Source organism: Anabas testudineus, chromosome 5 (genome assembly GCF_900324465.2).
Source record: "Anabas testudineus chromosome 5, fAnaTes1.2, whole genome shotgun sequence".
Taxonomy (NCBI): Eukaryota; Metazoa; Chordata; class Actinopteri; order Anabantiformes; family Anabantidae; genus Anabas; species Anabas testudineus.
The window spans coordinates 15139064-15160372 of NC_046614.1; the positions used below are offsets into that span (position 1 = coordinate 15139064).

A 21309-nucleotide genomic window follows, 5' to 3' on the forward strand; every position below is an offset into this window, starting at 1 on the left:
TTAAACAAATCTATAACAAAAAGAGAGAGTTGGTAGGTGTGATATTTTATTGTTAGGCGATAAAGAAGCAGAATAACACAAATCACATGATAAAGAATCACAACAAAATATGTCACAGGTTTGTGAGTTCTAGTAATGAAGTGGATGAGGACACATCAATAAACACAACTACAAAATGGTGTTAAACGTTAAGGCATAAAAGATGATTTCTCAAGTTACACTTTCAACTTTTCAATAGCTGAAAACAGATCAAGTACTGTATGTAACTCTAAAACTATCAGTATGATCACAACAAAGACATCGTCCCCATATAGAGAGTAAATTTTCCAGACACAGCTCATGTAAAATAACAAACATTGACTCAGCTGTAGTTTAGATAAGAGGCATCCTTCAGGTTGACTTCCATTCACTTATGGTAATATGAACGTAGTGAGATGAGATGAGTGGACTACAACAGTACTAGTTTGACAGTTATTTCAAGACATCGCGAGCGCCTGCAAGTCTGATGGAAATGATCAGGTACAACTAACCAAACGTTTCCTTCAGACGTGTCCCAGGCGTGTTTGTTTTCAGAGGTAGTCCAGCAAGCAAAAATGTAAAGTCAATGCAGTTGTTCAAGAAAACATGCATGCCTATAAATGAATTGAGCTCATCTGGCAGCACTTTAGTAAACAATGCTGAAATACATAAAATCATTGGGATACAACAGATCCGTGATAAAATAAAGCGTTTTAGTGAAGAAACATTTGATATATACAGTAAATGAAGGGTGATATTCAAGTTACATATTAAACAAGTAGTAAGTGATATGTGGGATAAATGTCAACCACGCACAATGACATTAGGACACTGACAAAAAACTTGAGACTGTCCAGTTTAAGTGCTGAAATCGTGACCAATAAAGGAAATCTATTTATAGTTCATTTTTACAACAGTTAGTCCATCTACAGAAAACAATATCCCTCTATTTTTCATATGACTCGTTATACTAATCTATTATTGATTCATTACAGGTCAAATGTACCACTTTTTAAAAACAAGTTGACTTTAAACTGTGAGTTCTTTAAAGAAAAAACAAAAAAACAACTTTACTCTTAATCTAATCACACGGACAGTTTTATTCACTATTCCCAACACAAAGATCACTGTCTGAGCAGCCACAGTTAAAATTTCCACTTTACCTACTGGGCTGTCAACAGAAATCTAACAAACGGACACACTAAAATGCAAACAAATGAAATCTAAATTATCTACATGGCTGGTTAATCTTTTTTTATTTGGATGAACTAATTACTTAAAGCAAGACAATGCAACTTTTGGAAAATAAACACTAATGAAATGGTGAAACGATAAGCATTAAAACACACCGTCAATAAAAGTACAAATATGGTTTTGCTGCTACATCTACAGTACATAGATATTACTCAATAAACAAGGTCACTGAGCCTGTTTGCTGGCATTTTAGCTACATTTTACACTTAGCATTATGTTCACGAAACGTTATATTCTCTGTACCTAGTTACTTTGTTCAGAAATAATAACCGACAACTTTGTCTGGCATTTCTTTTTTTTACAAAAAGTAACTGTGGTGGTGCCTCGTTGCTTTCCCTAACTGTCATGTATTTCAGCACTGCGTGGTTATTTGCTGCCCTTTCTTTCATATCACATGAATTAAGAGTGTAACACATACAATTTACAGTGTAAGAATCAGAAAATACATGATGTAGTAAAAATCAGAAAGGAGTAACAGTCCCAAAAACAAAAAACAAACAAGAATTTCATAAGAATCGACACTCTAAAAAGCAAGTATTTCATCAAGTTGCTGTAGACTATTGGCTGCATTTTATTTACCAGGAGAACAAACCAAGTCTCAGTTCAGCTTAACAGTTTTAAAGAAATGACACTGATGCTTTTATTTGTACACCAATAGTAAAATCCTCTACTGGAGTGTAATGTCTGTATATTTGTGCCTTTGTTTGCGTGTAGGGCTGAAAACCTTTTGTCTGTCTGTGTTGTACATCTGCAACATGAGCCTGCGTGTGTGCTTACAGTAAGTGTTTCAAGAGCTGATTATTCGTTTGTTGGAGATCTTCTGTCTTGTGTGTTACTGAGGTAGAATGAGAGATTAAGAAAAACTGAGGGTAACTGAGGTTAACATGAGGTCTTTGTGTCAAGGCATACTGGTAATGTTAAATACAGATCAGAAACACAACAAACAGAGCGCAATAATTATTACTGAGCAGACTGACAACTTGTTCCTGAATAGTTTTGTACCTGAGGTTTCAATATGGTGTAAAAGCACTGTAACAGTAAAATCCTGAGTGTGGTAAAAATGACTCGTCAACACGGTTGTTGACTATAGTACATATGAAGGTTTCTTTCCAAAATGAGCGATCCATTCAAACCTTTGGGCACTTTCTATCTGAAATAAGAAATATATATTTGTTTTTAACAAATGTAATACTGTGCTCACACTGACCTATGAGTTAATGCAAACCTATGTACTTTCCTCCAAAGCAAAGAACATGACACATTTATTTTCCCTCTCCAAAATAAGATTTAGCATTTTGGAATAAAACCTTTCACATCTACTTTCACAATAATGACTTCAGCGCACCATTTGTATCTTGTAACATTGCTAAAAAAAAATGCCACTGTCTTACTCCCGTTTCATATGAGGATTCGTGATACTCGAGTTAGAAACGTGTATCAGTAAGTTTGGCTTCTTTTTGTTTGAACCCTCCTCTCACTGTAGCCTGCAAACGCCGTCCCCTCTCCACGCAATCACGCACACAGACACACGCACACTGAGGGGTTCAGGAAAACAGGCATCTTTATACACATAGTCCTACATTTTGGGAAATAAGCTTAATAGGCACAGCTTCTCATATGGACTGGAAATAAGGGGAAACAGCTAGGCTGACTCTGTCCAAAGGTAACAAACACAAAACTAAATCCACCCACTAGCATCTCTAAAACTCAGCTGTACATTCTCTTACCAAGGCACATAACTTTTTGTAAAACCACACGTTGTTGTTTTTACACTTTGGTATTGAATGGAATTAGGATATGAGACATAATGTTAATTAGTGAGATCTAGACATGTTAGTAAGTACGTTGTGGATTTCTGAACTGAGCCAGACAGCTGTTTCTCTGCTTCCTGCCTTTGACCATACATATGTGAAAGTTATTTCCCAAAATGTGAAACTATTTCCTCACAAACCTTAAAAAAAGCCCTATTAATAGATCAAATTCTGCACATTTGTTCACCAAACTTGGAGAGTGAACCAACATATCAAATCAGCTCAGGAGAAATATCCTGCTGGAGAAGAAACTAATTTTGTTTTTATTATTTGTGTGTGTTCCTGAATCCCCATCATAGGAGTCAGGTTTTACCCCTGTTTGTTTGAGGTAGGTGTCCAATCTACTCCCCTTGCTCCGGTGCTGGAACCTGAGATGACGAGGGCTTAGCCTGTGATGGACCCTCCTCAGCTTCTTCTGATGGGCCCTGGAACAGCAGGGGACCAAAGTCAGTTTGTCAGCTATAGTGTATAGTGTTTAGTCGAGTGACTCATTCTGCACAGAGTACTGAATCAACACTAGAAAGAGCGCAAGAAAGAATGAGTGTAAAAATCTCATTGACAAACTAATTGCGTGTGGAGAAGTAGGTCCAGCTGTCAGACCTAGAAATGTGAGGAAGATGACGGTTATGTCAGGAAACCAAGAAGACAGAGGAAGAGAACAGTTAGATCAGGTTTCCCCTCTCTACACTGACTCATTCTTCCCCTTCAAGTGCGTGTGTCTGAAAAAGGGAGTCTGTCTCAACGGTTTCAGTTCTTGAAGCATCATAACCTCTTTGACTAACTGCTCAGTGGGGAGGATGCGATAAGCCAGACATGGGGCATCAAGAGAACTCAAGTGGCCCGCTTTGCTGAGTGTTGCGCAATGTTTTTTCGTTTGAAACATGAACAAGATGGCTAAACGAACCGAAGATTCGGAGAAACACGCGGTACATGTTCACCAAAACTGGATGTCAAGAAAGGATGTTTGGAGGTGTATCTGGGGAATTTAGCACTGCCATCTGTGCATTTCCAAGAACCTCTCATATGACCTGTCAAGTCAAGTTTATATAAAGCGCAAAGAACGTGCTAAAGCAACAGCAATTATATATGTGTTAATATTACATTCTGTAATAGGATAAAATAAGACTTGGAGCAATTAATGGAATGCACTAGTTAAATATGTGATGAAATTAAATGTAATGTGATGTAAAATACTAGTGTAAAAAATTATGAAGACTAAAATGCTAAATAAAAATATAAATCGATACAACATGAGAAAAAACTAACTTTGAAACCAGTGAAGAAATACTTTGAGTTGTATTAGACATATGTCCCCGTCTACTGCTTCTCCCATCACTTAATGAAAACACCATTACAAACAAAGGCTTCCGTTACTAAACAGCTCATTTATATTTGTAATACTGATACTGATAATACATAGTCTAGTTATCTACAAATGACAGGCATCTTATTAAGGGCTGTAATTGGGATTTGAATGTGGTTTAGGTTTGATGGTGAACATAAGGTCTGTTATGATGAACAAAAGCCTATGATAATGATGGGTGGTTAAAAGAGATCAACATGTGCAAATCAACGCTGCAGTCCTACAGAATCAATGTTACTGGCATTAGTCAAAAGGTTTGTGTGACACAAAATGAGATTACGGTTCAACTGAAGCTGAGGTAGCATACAGTACCTCCACTGTTGAGTTTGATGTGAAGAGTATTAAGTAAGTGTTTAGCTTTAGTTCATAAAGCTTAAGCTTAACATAAAGAAAGAGTCCCAGTCATCTCAACACAACCTATTTAAATCGAAACACACCCGTCTCTGAGTTGAGGAAACACATGGCTTAAAGTGCTACATCAAAACAAAACTGTACCACCCTACTGGTTTTTAAAGATTTCCTTTTCCTCACCTGCTGCTCTTCAGGTAACTCTTGAACTACTTTCTGGGGCTGTGGGAAAAGGAGCAACAAGCATTAATTAAACATAAATGTAGAGCAGCCCTTCAGGACTCCAGCAAGCGCAGGTACCTTGGAGGCTTTGGACATTTACAACTAACTCCATGATGTCAGTAAGTGTCAGTGATTGCTCGGTACCCATTTCCTCGGTCGTCCACGTGGTCGTCTCTCCCCGACAGGCTCTACTTTCTGAGGAATAACAGATGAATGGTTAAAAGAGAGGCTCATATTATATCAGTCATGCTGTGCACAAGTTGAACGGCCTGTGCGCATTTATACTTTCATATCATCTAAGAAATGCAAATTAGTTCAAAATATGACTATATGTTTGACTGACGTGTCTAATTGCAGGTAAATATATGAGTTATATATATATATATATATATATATATATATATATATATATATATATATAAGTTCAGTGCTTAACAATAATTGTTTTTCCAGAGTGAGTAATGTAAAAAAAAAAGTCCCTTCTATGTCTGTCCCAACTAAACAAAAATAATGACAGAGGTTATTTTTCCATATGTATAGAAAAAGACCAGTTGATTTATACATCAAAAGCATGTTAGAAATGCAGAAGCAGTTCCTACAAATCTTCAGATTTGCATGGAAACCTGCCAGCAGGGGCAGTGCATCAACCTTCCCTCCTGATAAAACAGCCTTCTTGAAATCCTCAAACCTGAACTCAAAGAGGGAGAGTCTGTGTTCTCATATTTAGCAAAACTATAAAAAGCATCTTCAGCATCATCGAGCATAAGAAATGTAATCCAATAAGCTCAAAACCACAGCAGCAGTTACACCACATAAGTACTCACTAGTAAGTAAGTATTATCAACTGTAGTTAAAAAATGTGTTTTAGTAGTAAAATAAATTTTTATGTTGTAGCTGTGCTGGTTGAGATCATAAGTACATAAAATAATGTTAAAGTTCTGTATTGTATATTATGAGATTATGTTTTTTGTTGAAATACAAAGTAACTACATGAAATCAATGTAGTGGAATTGAATGTTTCCAGGGGAGATACTTGAGTAAATTCAGTACATAGAGCAAATGTACTCAGATTTTTCTACCACTGTGCAGCAGACAATATATATTAGTGGCAATACATAGTGTCAATCTTTCATTCCTCCAAATCATAACAGCCAAAGCTCATCTTTGACCCCTGTCCCACAGGCTGCACTGATTTAGAAACAGCTTCTCGCTCTGTGTTCTCACCTTCGCCTTCAACGTGACTGATAACTGTCTTAAACTGTCTCACAAAAGATATTAATCTTTGCATTTAAGGACACTATTCTCAAACCTCTCAGATTCACTGGAAAGATGTTGGGACCATAAAAATTAGGGTATAAATATGTGGACAGATGACCCTCCTTAATTTTCATACATATATTCACGACGACCCTTCTTGTACTTATCTATAATGTAATTTTATTAACGTTACAGTTCTATAATTTATACATATTTAATAGCTTTGATTAGTGTCAACCTTCAGTGCAGTTCTGGGGCCTTTGTTCTTGCTGCCTTTTGGTCGTCCTCTTGGTCGCTTTGGAGTTGGGGGTCCAACAGGCTCCTGTCCAGAAAGAGTGGATGTGGAGCCATAACTGACGCGTGAACAACATTCGTTTCTACGACATATTTTCCACAGCTAGAAAACGCAGACACCTAACCATTCATCTGCGTTTTCCTGAATGACATATCACTATTTCGGTCCTATACCTGCTGCTGTTTCCGAGGCCGACCCCTGCCCCTGCGCTGTGGCTCAGGAGGTGACTGGGCGGTGCTCGTCTGGGGAGAGGGCTCTTTGGTCCCACTGTTACTCATGCCTGTGTCTGTCCACCTGCTTCAAGACGTGCGGGCATCAAAGCTTGGAGGAGCGGCCTCGAGGGCTTAAAGTAGAAAAGACCTGAGTATCAGGAGCTGCAGACGAGAGCAAAAGAAAAGTGAATACTTTGACAACTTTGGAATGCATTTCTGCAGAAATGATCTTTGAAGTATTTGGGGGTAATTAACTCTTTTTATACCACTTAAATATTTTCCATTTAGAGTATTACTACAGTAAGTTTAAATCAGGACTTAATCTATCACTGAATGGGTAATTCAGAATCACAGAGGAGCTTTTTCCAAGAGCAAGCGTGGGAACTGCTTGTATATAAGGCTTGGCACCGAGATCATCGGAACACAGACAGGGGTCTGGCAAATGCGAGGAAACATGAGAGCGGTGTGCAGTGACTAAAAGTAGCACAGATATTCACAACTCAACCTCCCATCCAAAATCTGTATCTACTGTACTGTACGCTGTCTTTCCATGTGCCCTCTGCGAGGTATTTCTCAATGGGTTTGTACATGTGGTAGGCGTGTCAGTGCTGCTACAACTTCTTCTGTAAAACTGGTGCAACTTAGGAAAGCATTTAGCGCTCAAACACAGAAACCCCGCTACATGCACAGCGTCAACGGAAATAAATCACTACAAAAATGACTGTGATTATAATTAGTGGATTAAATGGCAAATGAATGAAAAAAATAATCTGCAACTTTTTGATGATCAGTTAAAAATGTCATTAATAAAATGGCAAACATGATCTACCAGCAGCTTCTTGAGGATTTGCTGCTTTGATTTGTCTCACTTGTGACAGTAAAGTGGAAATCTGTGGGTCCTGAACTGCTGGTCACAGAAACATGACATCATTTTGAACTTGGACTAGGGAGTTGTGACATTTTTCAAGCACTTTCTGGCATTTTATCAACTAAAGAACAATGATTTATCAAGAAGAAATGCTGTAATCTGTCAATAATTGCTTAACGTCTACTATAACTCTGGTAACTCTCACATGTTCCCACAGCCAAATAGCCTGTTTTGTCATGAACAGTGCAAAAATGTTAAATCAGTTGGCATTTCACCTGAGAAATGGCTGAAATGATTAATGCATTCTCAAAATACTTCATTACTGACTAACTGTTTCAACTGTAGTTGCAGCACAAGTGACTTCTGGTTGCACACATACTGTAAACATTGCATCCCTTTGTTGCATTATTAATACAGTATTCACCTATGTGCTCTTTATGCAACTACTTAATTAACTCACTTCAACAAAGTGCAACAACTGGGGGCTGTAGTCTGCTGAGGTGCTCGTTTACCATAACGCCTAGCTCTGCAAGAGGAATGTGCCACACACTAATTGCCAACACAGCCTATCAAAACGGCCGCACTCAAGCAGGAAGTCATAGTAATTTGAGAAATCTACGTCCTCGCTGAAACGAATTTAAAGCCAAACGAGACGCACGACGTCGTTTCGTTGCATATAAACTCGTTTGGGAGCAGGACAACAAGCGTCCTGCACTTCTCCTGCAGCAGCAGACCGTCCGCTCCACTCGTCTGTTTGGCAGTCAAGTACGGGACTGAATGTACTTTTTGTATATGGGCGGCAATTGCACCCGTGAAAAAAAACCCCCAATTCTTTAACAGTCTTTTAAGGAAGATGCGTAAAAAAAAAACACCCGTGAGGCGAGCGGGCGAATCCAGATCTTCCACACTTTGGCCAAAGCAACTGGCACATGTTGACTGAAGAACAACAGTCGAGGCCATCCGTGTTTTAAAAAGCATAAAGTCGGCGGTCACCGCACAACATCCCCCTGCTCCCATCACTTGCGCAATCGATCTGAAATGTGTTGGGTTTTGGAGTGATAACAGGTCCGCCGACATGGAGAAAACCAAGTGCCAGCAAGAGCTGCACACACACACACACAGAAAAAAAAAACTTTACCAGGAGGGGACAAAGGCGAGCAACACAGGTGCAAAAGCTCTCCTTTCCACCCGAGCACAAGCGCATATAGTCTGCATACATTCAGGCTATAGGCTCCATGTTGCAGGCTGACTGGTCCCGTTCGTGCAGCGCAGGCAGCGCCAAATGCAACACAATGAGAGCCGAGGCTGCTGAACTTACCTACAGTCGGTTTGCAGTTTCACCTGGAAGTTCACACAGTCAGCTCACTTTGTGCTGCTGCACAACTATGAAAATCTTAGTGTATCGACCGTCTCATTGGCTGAAATGAAAGAGTAATCTCTCTCTCTCTCTCCTCTCTCTCTCTCTCTCTCTCTCTCTCCTCCTCCTCCTCTAATCGGAAATGTGTGTGACCCCCCCAGACGTCCAGTCACGAATACCCCAGTTGCAATATAATGGGGGGTTGTAGCAGAACAGTTTGCATTGCATACTTTCTCTATTATAGCATGTTTCAAGAAAGAGCGAAGGAGGGTTGAAACACGGGACCCCGCCCCGAAAAGCTCACCGGACCACCCACTTGAGAGAGGAAAAGAGAGGGAGAGAGAGAGAGAGAGAGAGAGGGAGACGGGCATCAGAAAAGGAGGGTTGAGTCTGGTTCCGGGGTTCCCAAAGTGGGGGCCTGGGAAGTTCCCCACAGAAGCCAGGACATGGTTTGCTTCAGCAGAAGTGATGGTGAGAGCAGAGCGTCTCGACTGGTTCATGCTGAGGTTGCTCTCTCTCTCTCTCTCTCTCTCTCTCTCTCTCTCTCTCCCTGCTGTTATCTCCCCACCTACAGCGTTAGAGATATAAAAGGCACAAATATCAAATGGGTTTTCTGAGGACGACGTGTGCACGGCAGCAGTGTGATGTGTGTTTGTTTGAGGAAACTGGATTCCAGTTACTGATGAACTGATTGCAGTGAAAAACAGATGTATAGGCTGTAGACTGCATGAGCAGGACATTATATATATATAAACCTTTAGTTTCTATCCTATTCGTTTGAGGATTTATATATTATTCATATTTATCAACTAATGAAATAAATAAAATCACTAATCAAACAGGGGACATGCTGTTTCACAGTATCTATTCCCAGTCTGGTGCATATTCAGATATATGCCCTGAATCCTACATCCACTCAGCTGAACTTCTACCATAAACATTTCTTTGTGGTTTTCATGATTTTAAAGCAGTAACCTTAACAAAGTTTGCAAAAACTGAACTACACGTGGACATTTTTGAACCACAGTGAATAGACATTCCAGGGACAGCTAATACTGAACCGCTCATGGAGTCATGTCAGGTGAGTGCGCTGGCATGAGACCAAAATATAAAGCTTTACGTTGCAGGGAACTCGAACAGTTTACACCGTCGGTTTCATTATGTAATTCAGTAATTCACGCTGCAATTGAATGTCTTGTGAAAACGGGGTTATTGAATTTAAACCCATAACACTAAATGTGAACATGCAAACTGTTTCTCTCAAACAGCCTACACGTGGTTTGTCAGCTCATTGCTGTAAGATGCACTAAACAGGATAACAAAGAAAACATTTGCATACTTGTGTAGCAGCATTTATTAAAACTTTTTACTCTGGTTTCCCAGAAAGCTTTTAGCAGCAGTTGCTCAGAACTTGTAGTCATATATGAATTTGATTAGTCATCCACTATAAATATTACTAAATGAAAGTTAACAGACTGACACTAAAATCATAACCATTTTCAAATGGTGCCATTTTCAAACACCGCGAACAGCAGACAGATAATTGGCCATCATCAGGTAGAGGTGAACATGGTCTACACTTCAGTCCTTTTACTTTCTATTTCTGCACTATATATAAAGATATATATATAAAATGTCAGTATCTTTTAATTGTTCCAGACAAAAAAAATGTTAGAAAATTAAGAGAAAGAAAATGATAAGATAGAACGGCTGATAAGAGACAGAAAGGGGAGATTGTATCTATGAGAGGAGTTGTGTGTGTGTGTGTGTCTTTGTGTGTGTGTTAGAGAGATCATTTAGTAGCCTTCTGCAGGCTGGTGTGTCGGAGATTCGGTTGGACTCTGATCTTGAGGTTTATTTAAGCTGAATTCCGTGGGCTCATCAGGACCGGGTTATAAAAATCCTCCTATAGAACTAGAAAGAATGTGCAGCGCATACAGTTCTGCATAAGGCACAAAGGCATGTCTTTAGAGGTGGGGGCAGGCATCAAAAGACAGGCAGAGGAGGGATTTCTTTAGAGGCTGGGGGCAAAGAAGGTATTCTGGAGTTCCATTCAATGCCAGGCAGAGGAGGGGAGGTGTACAGTTTTGTGGTAAAGGGTGCATTTCCAGGGAATGCTGGGAACTGTGCTGTAACTCCCTCCACCCCTTCCCCACTACCCCCCAAACTTCCTCTGTTATTGGAAGTTAATTAGCTCCTCTACGCTCAAACGTAGGGACCGTAGTAGTTTTTATCCCTGCATGTTTTAGTCTAATAAATAACAAATAATTGCAGCACTCCTATTCATCATTTATAGACAGTACATAAACATTTGGTTAAATTGTAGAAATGCTTCAATGTCTGATTGATCAAAATGTGCTTTTTATAATATGAAGAGATAAATAGCTCTTACAGAAAATGCATGCTACGACTGAACAACCTGTACATTTCTATGACAAATCATCTCTGCATCACTCTGTAGTTTTGCACTTTACTTCTGCAGCCAGCATATATGCATATATGTATGTATGTATTTATATATATATATAGTCTGGCTAGTGGAGCTAGTGTAGTAGCTGCTTCAAATAAGCTGTAACTGGACTGAGTTTGCTGGTATAGTTGAATGAACATGCACGTCTACCTATAAAGCTTTTTATGAAGTGTTAAAACTACTTAAAACATAAATGTAAGAAAGAAATATCTATGAAGAAGAAAAGTGTCCACAGAAAACTGTTCAAGAAGTTTGAAAGTGGTTTTGATCAGTTCCTTTGTTGGATATGTCCCTTGTCTCTAAGCCATCTCCATGACCTTCTTTATCCAGTCCACATAGACAGAGACACGGATGAAGATGTTGGGCTGCCCTGGGTGTCCACAGCGCCTCATGGGTATGATCACACCCTCAAGTACCCAGCAGTCACTGGTCTGACACGCCAAAGGGCCTCCATAGTCTCTCTGCAGACACACAGGAACAGCACTCTGGAGTCATTATTTGTCTCTGTTATGACTGACTGTCACTGCTGAGGTTGGAAACATCTTGCAGTCACATCTTGTCTAGTGTACCTCCATTATCCAAATGGTGACTGTGTTTGATTTATAGAGGCATATAAATAGCTGGACAGTCTTAGCTTAAAGCGATTTCACCATCAAAAGATTTCTTTTCACCATCAGTGTTTGAAGAATTAATTCTCAGATCGTAACAGCATCATTCATGGTCATTTAAAGAACATGAGGGTATTTTGGGAAACACACTTTTCTGTCTTGCAGATGATGATATCAATAAACTTTAACCCCCTGTAGTGGTATTAATAATCTAATCTATATTCCTGGAAGAAAGCAAAGATTACATTTGACTATTCCTTTAACGACATTGCACACTGCAATAAATATACAGTTACATCCTGATGACTCAGCAGTTCAGCTATGTTTCATAATTACATTTAACTGAACCTTTGCCACTTGCTGCACCTTTTTTCTACCCTCTACCATTTCTAGACTGCAGATTCAAATGAAAACTCTAAATATTTATCTGATAATTAACAGTAAAGCTTTTTTGCATGGTCACCTACCTCACAGGCTCCTACTCCACCCTGGAAGGAGCTTGTGCACATCTCGTTCTCACGAACACGACCTCTGAAGTATTTGTTGCATTCTTTGTTACTGAGAACTGGAACGTGGGCCACGTTCAGGACAGTGTCATCTCCAGTGCCTTGAAAATCATTGATGAGGAGGAACAATTTAGTGGATAATGAATTTAGAGAAATGGTACAAAATGATTTGGATTCTGGAAATAGCAACAGCATCTGTTGCTCAAAGGTCTAATAGAGTAGAGCAGCAGACACAACATGCTAGTCATTATCACAATATAAACATCAAGCACAGTATGTAGCAAATGCCATGTCAAGCTATCATTTCTGTCATTTCTAGATTCTACTTGCCTCTTGTCTCGCCCCATCCTGCAATCTCACAGCTTGTTTCCTCAGCTACAATGTAGCGCTCAGGAGGAAGGCAGATCTGAGAGACACGCTCATTGAACTGGGCTGGGCTACAGAAAGAACAGAGAGTCAGAGGGACATGATGGGTGTGTCTGAGTGTGCATATGTGTGTGTGTGTGTGTGTGTGTGTGTGTGTGTGTGTGTGTGTGCATGTGCTGGGGGCACTTGACAGTACACACTATTCCAGTTGTAGCATGACCAGCTGAGACTCCGAGGGTCCACAGACGATCTTGGTCAGGGGGATTGTTTGCACACCAGGCTCTCCTTCTTGTGGATCACGAAACAGTGTTCCCATCATGGCTGAGTACCCAGGCAGGTCCACGTAGCTGTACACCCATGCAGAGGACATACAAAAGGAAATACAATTTAAAGTACACTGTACACCATTACAGCTTAGCATCTACCTTTTGCAAATTGACACAAACTACATTTGAAGCAGTTAAAAAATGTGTTAGTTTTGTAGATACTTAAATTAAAGTTAAAATGTTGCCTCCAAAGGTTAATGGACACTGACAGTGATACAGTTTGTCCTGTAGTAGACATACATTTCTCAGGAATCCCTCCAACACTTGTTAACAACAAAACCACAAATATGAACCTCTGATGGTACAAAATAAAATAAAATAATCTGAAAATTACAAAAAAAAAAAAAGAAAATCAATAGAACGAATCAATCGGTTTACCAGGAGGAGAAACACTGCTTGGTGCTGATAACCCATCTGGCATTTACCAGGGATCCTCCACAGAAATGTTTTCCTTTCCTGCACACAAGAGGTCCGATTTTATGTTACTCAGGACAGCAAGTCAGGTGTTCATGTGTCTCTCAAAGAGACTTCAGCTCTCAGACTCACCTGTCCCTGAGGCTCACTGTCCATGGGGAATTCCCTGGAACCCCATTCACAATCCGCAACCTCGACCTAGGGATGCGATCGTCTCGCTTTCCACACTCACTAAACTCAATCTTCTCTGTGTTCAGAAAAAGACATGAAGAAGAAGAAAGGTGGAATATTGTAAAAATATATGTGGAGTCTTGTTGTCAACTTGTAAATGTTGTTTCATTCATTCAGAGACTAACCAACTGATTCAGTCAGGGACACTTTCTCTCCAGCTGTTTAAAAACATTAAGAAACAAATCAGTCATTAATAATTCTCTGGAAGAATAGATCTAGACAAGGAAGCCATAGTTCGGTATCTATACCACACTGTTTGATGGCACAGTAGTCAAACTCTGTTTTGGGATCAGTGGTGTAGCACCAGGGTCCATGCTGATCCCCATCTGGATTACGACAGTAGTTCTCTGTCAGATTGGCCTCAGGATGTGTCCTCGGGTTTATCCTGGAAAATTGATCAGATTTTAAAGCTTTAAGTATTTAATAAATGTCACAAATGCTGATTTTATTGCAGTAACATTCATCTTTGAAAATGTTTGAGTTCCTGTCCCATTGGTTTATGAATTAGCTAGCAGCACCCTAAGAAACTATACTAACTGTATGCATACTGTACATTAATCTCTGCAGACCTGGTTTGCTGACTTCTATCTATCTATCTGTCTATATTAGTCACTAATTTTTATGTATTTTATTTTATACATGTTTTAAACATGTTACACAATATTAATGTGCTCATACAAACACTGAAACACATTTCTTGCTGCAGTCATTCTGCATTTAAATGTGATGGGGACAAAATCCCTTGGTACAAAAATGTTTTAATAAGTTTATCTAAACCTAATCAACACAGCTTTAAGCACAAGTAGGATCTGCTCTAGCCTTAGTTTTCTTCTAGCATAAATCTCTCCAAAGCAATACAGACTATGATCTTGGATACACAATCATCTATCTTTGTAACACTTCAGTGGTCAGCGTACTTAGTCCTGTGAGGTGTGTTGATATTCCATTTCTGGCAGGTGATCCCCTTCCGGGTCTTGCGAACCATTCCCTTGTAGTTTTTTCCATTTTCTTGGTAGCAATCTGGAAAAAAAACATACATTATAATCATGACCTTAACTAATTAATCAAGAGGCACAGTGAAAGTAGTAAGAAGTTACTACACTGCCCGTCCAAAAAAAGGTCACACACTCACACTAATATGTTGTTTTTTCACCAATATCTTGTATTAATGATGGGAGAGTCGGACCGCTGCGCAAAGTCTTCTCCATCACATCCCAAAGATTCTCAATGAGGTTAAGGTCTGGACTCTGTGGTGACCAATCTATGTGTGAAAATGATGTGTCATGCTCCCTTGACCACACTTTCACAATACACAATTTTTCACATCTTTTCCACAACCACAACCACAGTCTTCAGACATGGTTGTTTAAAAAATTTGAAGCTACTTACTGCATCAGTTAGAGTTAAATAACTTGTTGCAGTTGAAAAATAACCATCCATGCAGTAATTATCCAATGGGAGGTGCATACCTATTTGCATAGTTAAATCCAGGTGGAGACTTTTGTTTTGGATGGGCAGTGTATTTCCTTGTTGAAGTTGAAGTTTTTTCTTGTCTAGTTTGAAGATCTGAGGACAGATGGTGTTGAATGCTGCACAGATATCCCATAAGAATCAGTGGTGATATTCTACTATTTGAATAAAAATAAATAAATATGGACATCCCATGTCTCTATTCTTATCCAATTATTTAGCTGTAATTGAAGACAGTGAGGTCATGTCATTGGGGATTATTATGTACTCTATATTAGTCATTACACTGTATGATTGCATTATTTTAAAGCGACTAATGTAAAGCTTACAGTCATTCTAAAAACGATTCAGTATTTGACCACCAGGACTAAAATCATGGCAATGTGGGGATTTGAAACATAATTTCAACTTTTATTTTGTTCTAATTAAAAAATGGGATTTTGACTCAGATTATCTATTTACAGTAACATTTAATATAGACATACTTATACAATATTATACTTTATATGCTTTAAAAACAACAATGAAAGACAAAATATACAGACTGTAGGTTATATATTAGTCGTAATTGTAAAGGGCTCGGGGCTTCATTGGAGGATACTTGTATTTATGACCTCTTAATGCTACATGTAAATAATCATAGGGTGTTCGGGTCACTACAACTTAACCTTAGCCTCTTTATTTACATATGCTGACACAGGCCGTTTTTGCTCGACTCAGCAACATGGAGGCGTACCTTCAGCTTCTATATCGTCTGCACATCGTTTGATCTGTAGGCAGAGAGCAGTTCTCATCTCTGGCACAGATGTGAAGCACCAAGGAGCCTCCGACCCATCTGGGTTACGACAGTAGTTCTCCTCCAAACCCCTGTGGCGCAACAACAGAGTCAGCTTAAACAAAGTGCACTGGCTCATCACTGATGCACCAAATGATCTGTTACACAGACATGGTGTGTTTGACCATCTGATTTGTATATACAGATATTATACCAACACTTCTACTGAAAATGCATGATTGAAAAATTAGTAATCACTGTTGGCATGATGACTGATCGCTTTTGTCACAAATAAGTTTAATATTCATTTCTTATCAACAATGTCACTCAAACAGTGACTCTCCTTTAAACATAGTTTCTGATGATTTATCGTCTACTGTCAACTGTCAGCAGAGAAATAAGATGGGGAGAAATTTCACTGCAGTGACATCTTGACATTAATATTCATGGAAAACAGAACACTTTCAAAGTATCAGGCAGTGAGTGCAGGATAAACTCCAACATACTCAACTTCACTTTCTTGTAGTTGTACCATATTTTTGCATACTTACTTGCATTCATATGTGTTTGGGTAGAAGGGATGCTCATGAGGAAATTGTGCGTCCCACCGCTGACACGGGATGCCTGATGTTGTCTCATTGACTTTACCTCTGTAATCTTCCCCACGGCCACGGAAACAGTTGGTGGTGAAGCTGGAGCGTTGCCGTTTCTCAGCACGAACCTCAGCTGCAGAGAAGGAGTAAATAAAAGAGGAAATAAATTAGTGGTACAATCTGAAACAGAGGTAGACGGATACGTGTGTGTACATTGAGCCTGACTATTGGTTATATTAGTAAGTTATATTACTGTATATCATAAATCTTACTCCTCTTGTAGCCATAATATAAGTTTTTCTTATTATTATTTCCTTTGCTGATGATTATGATCTAAAGAAATGATTTCTGAACTGTGTTTATTATTCTGGCTACACCACAAGATGGTGCTATCTTATACACATTCAGTCTATAGTGATCTCTGCTCTAAGTAAAAATCCCAGTGTTGCACAACTGATGTTGAAATTTTGGAGAAAACACATATGGCCTATTTGGCTTATTTATTTATTTATTCATGTTCTAAATTTAGAGGTTTAGTGTTCATGTCTGTTTTGCATATAATTGATAAAATATTCACTCAACATAGTAGCCGCAGCTTAAAAGTAGTTACAATTCAAATAAACCGATTTAATTTATATATAATTTTGTAACAAATAAACCACATTTCAAACAAAGTGCAGTGTGGTTTGTGTGAAAAGTACCAACTAGCTTCTATGATACCCACACATATATATATATATATATATATATATATATATATATATATATATATATATATATATATTTTTTTTATGTATATATGAAATAATAGTACCTGCCATACCACAGTAAAAACTCACAGAAACTAAGTGGAAACTGATGTGAGTCACACGAAAAAGAAATTAAATCATCAAAAGCATTTTAATTACCCTTTAATTAACCTGAAACCCTGTGAGACAATGCAGTGCTTGACTTCCTGACAAACATCTGCCCACTTTAAGCACATTTACCCTTAAATCAAAGAGGATCATTGGGGCAATTCCGAAATCTCTGACGATTTGGGAAGTCATTTGCACAACAACAAAAAGGTGATTTCTCTAAATTTAATTACAGCGACTTAATGAGACTCTTTAATTCCACTGTGACTCCCAATGCCACAGGAATCGACTCAATTTAGTGCACGTGTCCTCTGTGTTGCCAGGAGGGAACAAGCAACAGAAACAAAAGAGGGAAAACGACAATCAACAAGATCTAAACCTATGCTGTGATATACTAAAGTAATTAGTAATGTTAATTTGACAAACAATTAAACTTATAGCCTTATTGCTGCTAATAGCACTGCTACACTATAACAAAGCAGCATCTTACTGCACTTGCTGATCTCGCAGTTCTCTCGCTCCACCTCAGCGTCTGTGGTGTAACACCAGGGCACCGGGGAGGCATCAGGATTACGGCAGTAGTTATCATCCAAACTCTTATCAGGGTACCTGAAAACACATGTGAGCCTTTTTTCATGTCCACAAGAGAAAATACAGCTTAAACAGTCAAGATGGGGACTGATCCCAATAACAAAAAGTGTACAGTTACACACATACGTTTGGATTATTCATCTGTTTAAGGTGAATTAGAAACATGCCAGGTGATATAGTAATGAATGCATGAGTACTTTTCAGGCTGGTAGATATGTTGATGAGGATACTGCTGGTCCCATCTCTGACATTCTCTGCCGTTTACAGTGTGGTCAACCTGCCCTCTGTAGTCCTCTCCGTTACATGTCATACATACCTCTGCAAATGATCAAATCACAAACACAGAGTCAAGGTAAGACCACAAAAAAACACTTTCTTTTACAGCATGTTTCGTATAACATGTAACGTATAATAAACATTCACAATAGAAATAAAAAATACATATAGCTGCTTGAGTTTAAAAGTTAAGTCATTCTTTCAAGGACATTTCTTAAAACTATTAAAACACTTTAACACGTGTGATATTCACAATCCTTTCTTTAAAAACTTCTTACCTTAAAGATTTCTATTTAAGATAAGATTTTATATTATATGTTTTCTTTAAATTATTCAGACATTATGGGACCCATAAATAAAGCTTTACTCAGCATGGGTATTTATAGCATGTACCATCTTTGCACTGGGGGATATTGCAGCTTTCGTAGCGTCGTTCAGGATCTGTGGTGTAGCACCACGGACCGATACGATCCCCATCTGGATTTCTGCAGTAATTCAACTCCAGGCCATTAGCAGGTGAGGGAATCCACCTGAGACAAACGGAAAAAATCGTTTTTGCCATCGATCACTGGTGTATTCAGACGCCGAGAACAATACTTCTAATCATTATTCACCTGTGATCATGAGGAAACTTGGACCACCACTGTTGGCAGGTGAGGCCACTTTTTGTGGTGAAAACTTTCCCTCTGTAGTCCTCCCCTTTACCCACGATACATTTCCTGACATACACTTAAATAAATAAAAACAAAACAATCAAACAACTCCAGTGCTGATGTTTGTAATGTCGTACGAGAGAATCTTACACACTTACCTTTCTTCTCGTACAGGTCACAGTTTACGTTTCTCTTCACCTCTGCATTGCTGCCATCGCCCACCCAGGGCAGGTGTTTACAGGTGACAGTGGGACGAGTCTCGTAGTTGAACGCTCTGCAGACAACAATATTTCACAGGGACAATTCAAACTAACTGTTACAAACTAGGATTTGCATTCAAAAGATCTGTGAAAGCGAAGTCAAATGGGGCAAGAAACATGAGCAGTGAGAAAGTTAGTTTGATTATCCCAGGCAATCATGTCCCAGGTGTACCTGGATTTACAAGATCAAGCAGAAAAAATCGTCTACTTAGTGACCAGCTTCTGACTCAAAGCATTTACGGACTCAACTCAGTATTAGTAACGTGGAAACCAGAAGAATTAATGGCAGAATAATGAATAGCATGCACACAGTTTTTCTGTGCAATGAGGGATTATTAAGAGTATTTGTGCTCCATTACCATAAAGTGGTTTACATAATCTTGTTAAACTTGATTTGTTTATAACATGTCTGAACATCTGATCATCTGACTGCTCACATTTCCTGCCCCATTGGACTTCACTACAAAAAATCCCATCATGAGCAGTGTGTGTGTGTGTGTGTGTGTGTTTAAACTGGACATATAATTTAAATTGAAGGATTCAAGTGAAATTAAATGAGAAGAAACTTACTTAACTAACATGACTAGTTGAAATAGTCAGATAAATGGAAAATGTAAACATTTTTCTTGACTGAGGAAACTCTGTGTGGTGATAAATCTCATGTGATACGACTGAAAGCTCACAAACAGGTTCTGAGGCTGTTTCGCAAACTCAAGAAGGAGCTTTTGGTCTTATCAATGAATGGGGTCTTCCCCTGATGCCACTGATGTTCTGTTAATGTGCTGTTGGCTTCGTGGTTGATACCTGCAGTCCTGCGACTGTGAGCAGCGCGTAGCACAATCCTCCAGGTTCAGACCCGGTAACGACGACACCCGTGCTGAGTTCCAGGAGGTAGGAACCAGCTCTCTGCCCTCGGAGCGTTGGAAGTCATTCAGAGGACTGCGGTACCCTATTTATTTATGACACAGCCAGAACCACAGTTTCAGCTGGCTGACCTCCTGGACTTGTGTATCTATACATGTTTCTATATCTGTATCTATCAATATCTGTATCTGTGCAGTTCCAGTTTAAACTGGAGTGCAGGTGCTCACTGGCACCAGCTGCAACATTTGGGCATGAGCCTGCTCACATATAACCTTTGGACGAAGACACAACCACAGGTTTGTGAGACCAGAAAAAGCACAACTGGTTACTGAAACAATCCCCCGCCACTACAACTGCTGGTATATAAACAGAACTCAAATTAATTACATAACAATCTGAGTACTTACAAAAATACCAAATTGAAAATGATTTATTGTTTAGGTTTGTTGCTCATTCACTGTTTTACATTATTACAGACAGCAACTCTCTTAAGAATATACTAAGTCTGCCTCCAAAATGCATTTTAAAACAACAACAACAACACAGAAAATCAATAATCATAAGTCTGTTTAAATTAAAGACAGGGATCATTACATCTTCTTACCAGTGACCAGTCCGAGTGCCAGAAGAAAACAGGCCAGAAACTGCTTCATTGTTTGTTGTCTGAAGGTAAAAACTCTTTATTCTCCTCTTTTATAATTCTAGATGGAGGTATGTCCACACAGTGAGATCCTCTGGTAATGTGATTTGTTTCAGGACTGAAGGATAAAAACGTCTTCTCATCAGGTCAATGTGATCAAAGAACAAACATAAAGTATGAAGGAGTCTGGAAGTGGACGCAGGAAACACAGAAAGTCCTGACTGAAGCCCAACAGGCCACTGAGCCTTTACTCAAACAGAGTAACCCCCCTAAAAACAGACAATCAATAGGTGCATTAATCATTAATCAGCGGTGGCACATGGACACTCAAACATCCTCGACAGCAGTGTGGTCTGCACAAAAAAAAAAAAAAAAAAAAAAAGTGTTATTTAAAAAGCCAATTC

At 39.0% G+C, this 21309-nt stretch overlaps 2 protein-coding genes across 2 annotated transcripts; both read right to left on the minus strand.

Moving 5' to 3' along the window:
- Window positions 1-26: 26 nt before the first annotated feature.
- Window positions 27-9243, minus strand: si:ch211-161c3.6 (high mobility group protein HMGI-C). Its single transcript, XM_026349470.2, has 6 exons — window positions 8967-9243; window positions 6742-6942; window positions 6512-6595; window positions 5161-5211; window positions 4978-5016; window positions 27-3508 (listed from the first exon to the last, which is right to left on the minus strand). Exons 2-6 carry the CDS (start codon window positions 6844-6846, stop codon window positions 3425-3427), a joined length of 363 nt encoding a protein of 120 aa, XP_026205255.1. The 5' UTR covers window positions 6847-6942; window positions 8967-9243; the 3' UTR covers window positions 27-3424.
- A 1109-nt stretch (window positions 9244-10352) lies between these two features.
- mst1 (macrophage stimulating 1) lies at window positions 10353-20918 on the minus strand. Its single transcript, XM_026346894.1, has 18 exons — window positions 20870-20918; window positions 20206-20350; window positions 19300-19415; window positions 19103-19217; window positions 18882-19018; window positions 18410-18530; window positions 18112-18230; window positions 16723-16897; window positions 16133-16263; window positions 14844-14946; window positions 14175-14311; window positions 14052-14084; window positions 13828-13942; window positions 13660-13737; window positions 13156-13302; window positions 12920-13026; window positions 12551-12690; window positions 10353-11936 (listed from the first exon to the last, which is right to left on the minus strand). The coding sequence occupies exons 1-18, from the start codon at window positions 20916-20918 to the stop codon at window positions 11775-11777; spliced, it is 2130 nt and encodes a 709-aa protein (XP_026202679.1). The 3' UTR covers window positions 10353-11774.
- Window positions 20919-21309: the final 391 nt, after the last annotated feature.

Excerpts from the sequence above, each read along its gene's own strand:
- si:ch211-161c3.6 (XM_026349470.2), bottom strand. The coding sequence starts at position 6,846 with ATGAGTAACAGTGGGACCAAAGAGCCCTCTCCCCAGACGAGCACCGCC. Across the intron at positions 5,017-5,160 it reads GTGGACGACCGAGGAAATGG|CCCCAGAAAGTAGTTCAAGA; the intron begins GTACCGAGCAAT and ends CTTTTCCCACAG. Across the intron at positions 3,509-4,977 it reads AGTTACCTGAAGAGCAGCAG|GGCCCATCAGAAGAAGCTGA; the intron begins GTGAGGAAAAGG and ends CTGCTGTTCCAG.
- mst1 (XM_026346894.1), bottom strand. The coding sequence starts at position 20,918 with ATGAAGCAGTTTCTGGCCTGTTTTCTTCTGGCACTCGGACTGGTCACT. Across the intron at positions 16,264-16,722 it reads CCAAACACATATGAATGCAA|GGGTTTGGAGGAGAACTACT; the intron begins GTAAGTATGCAA and ends GTTGCGCCACAG. Across the intron at positions 13,943-14,051 it reads GTCCCTGACTGAATCAGTTG|AGAAGATTGAGTTTAGTGAG; the intron begins GTTAGTCTCTGA and ends TTCTGAACACAG.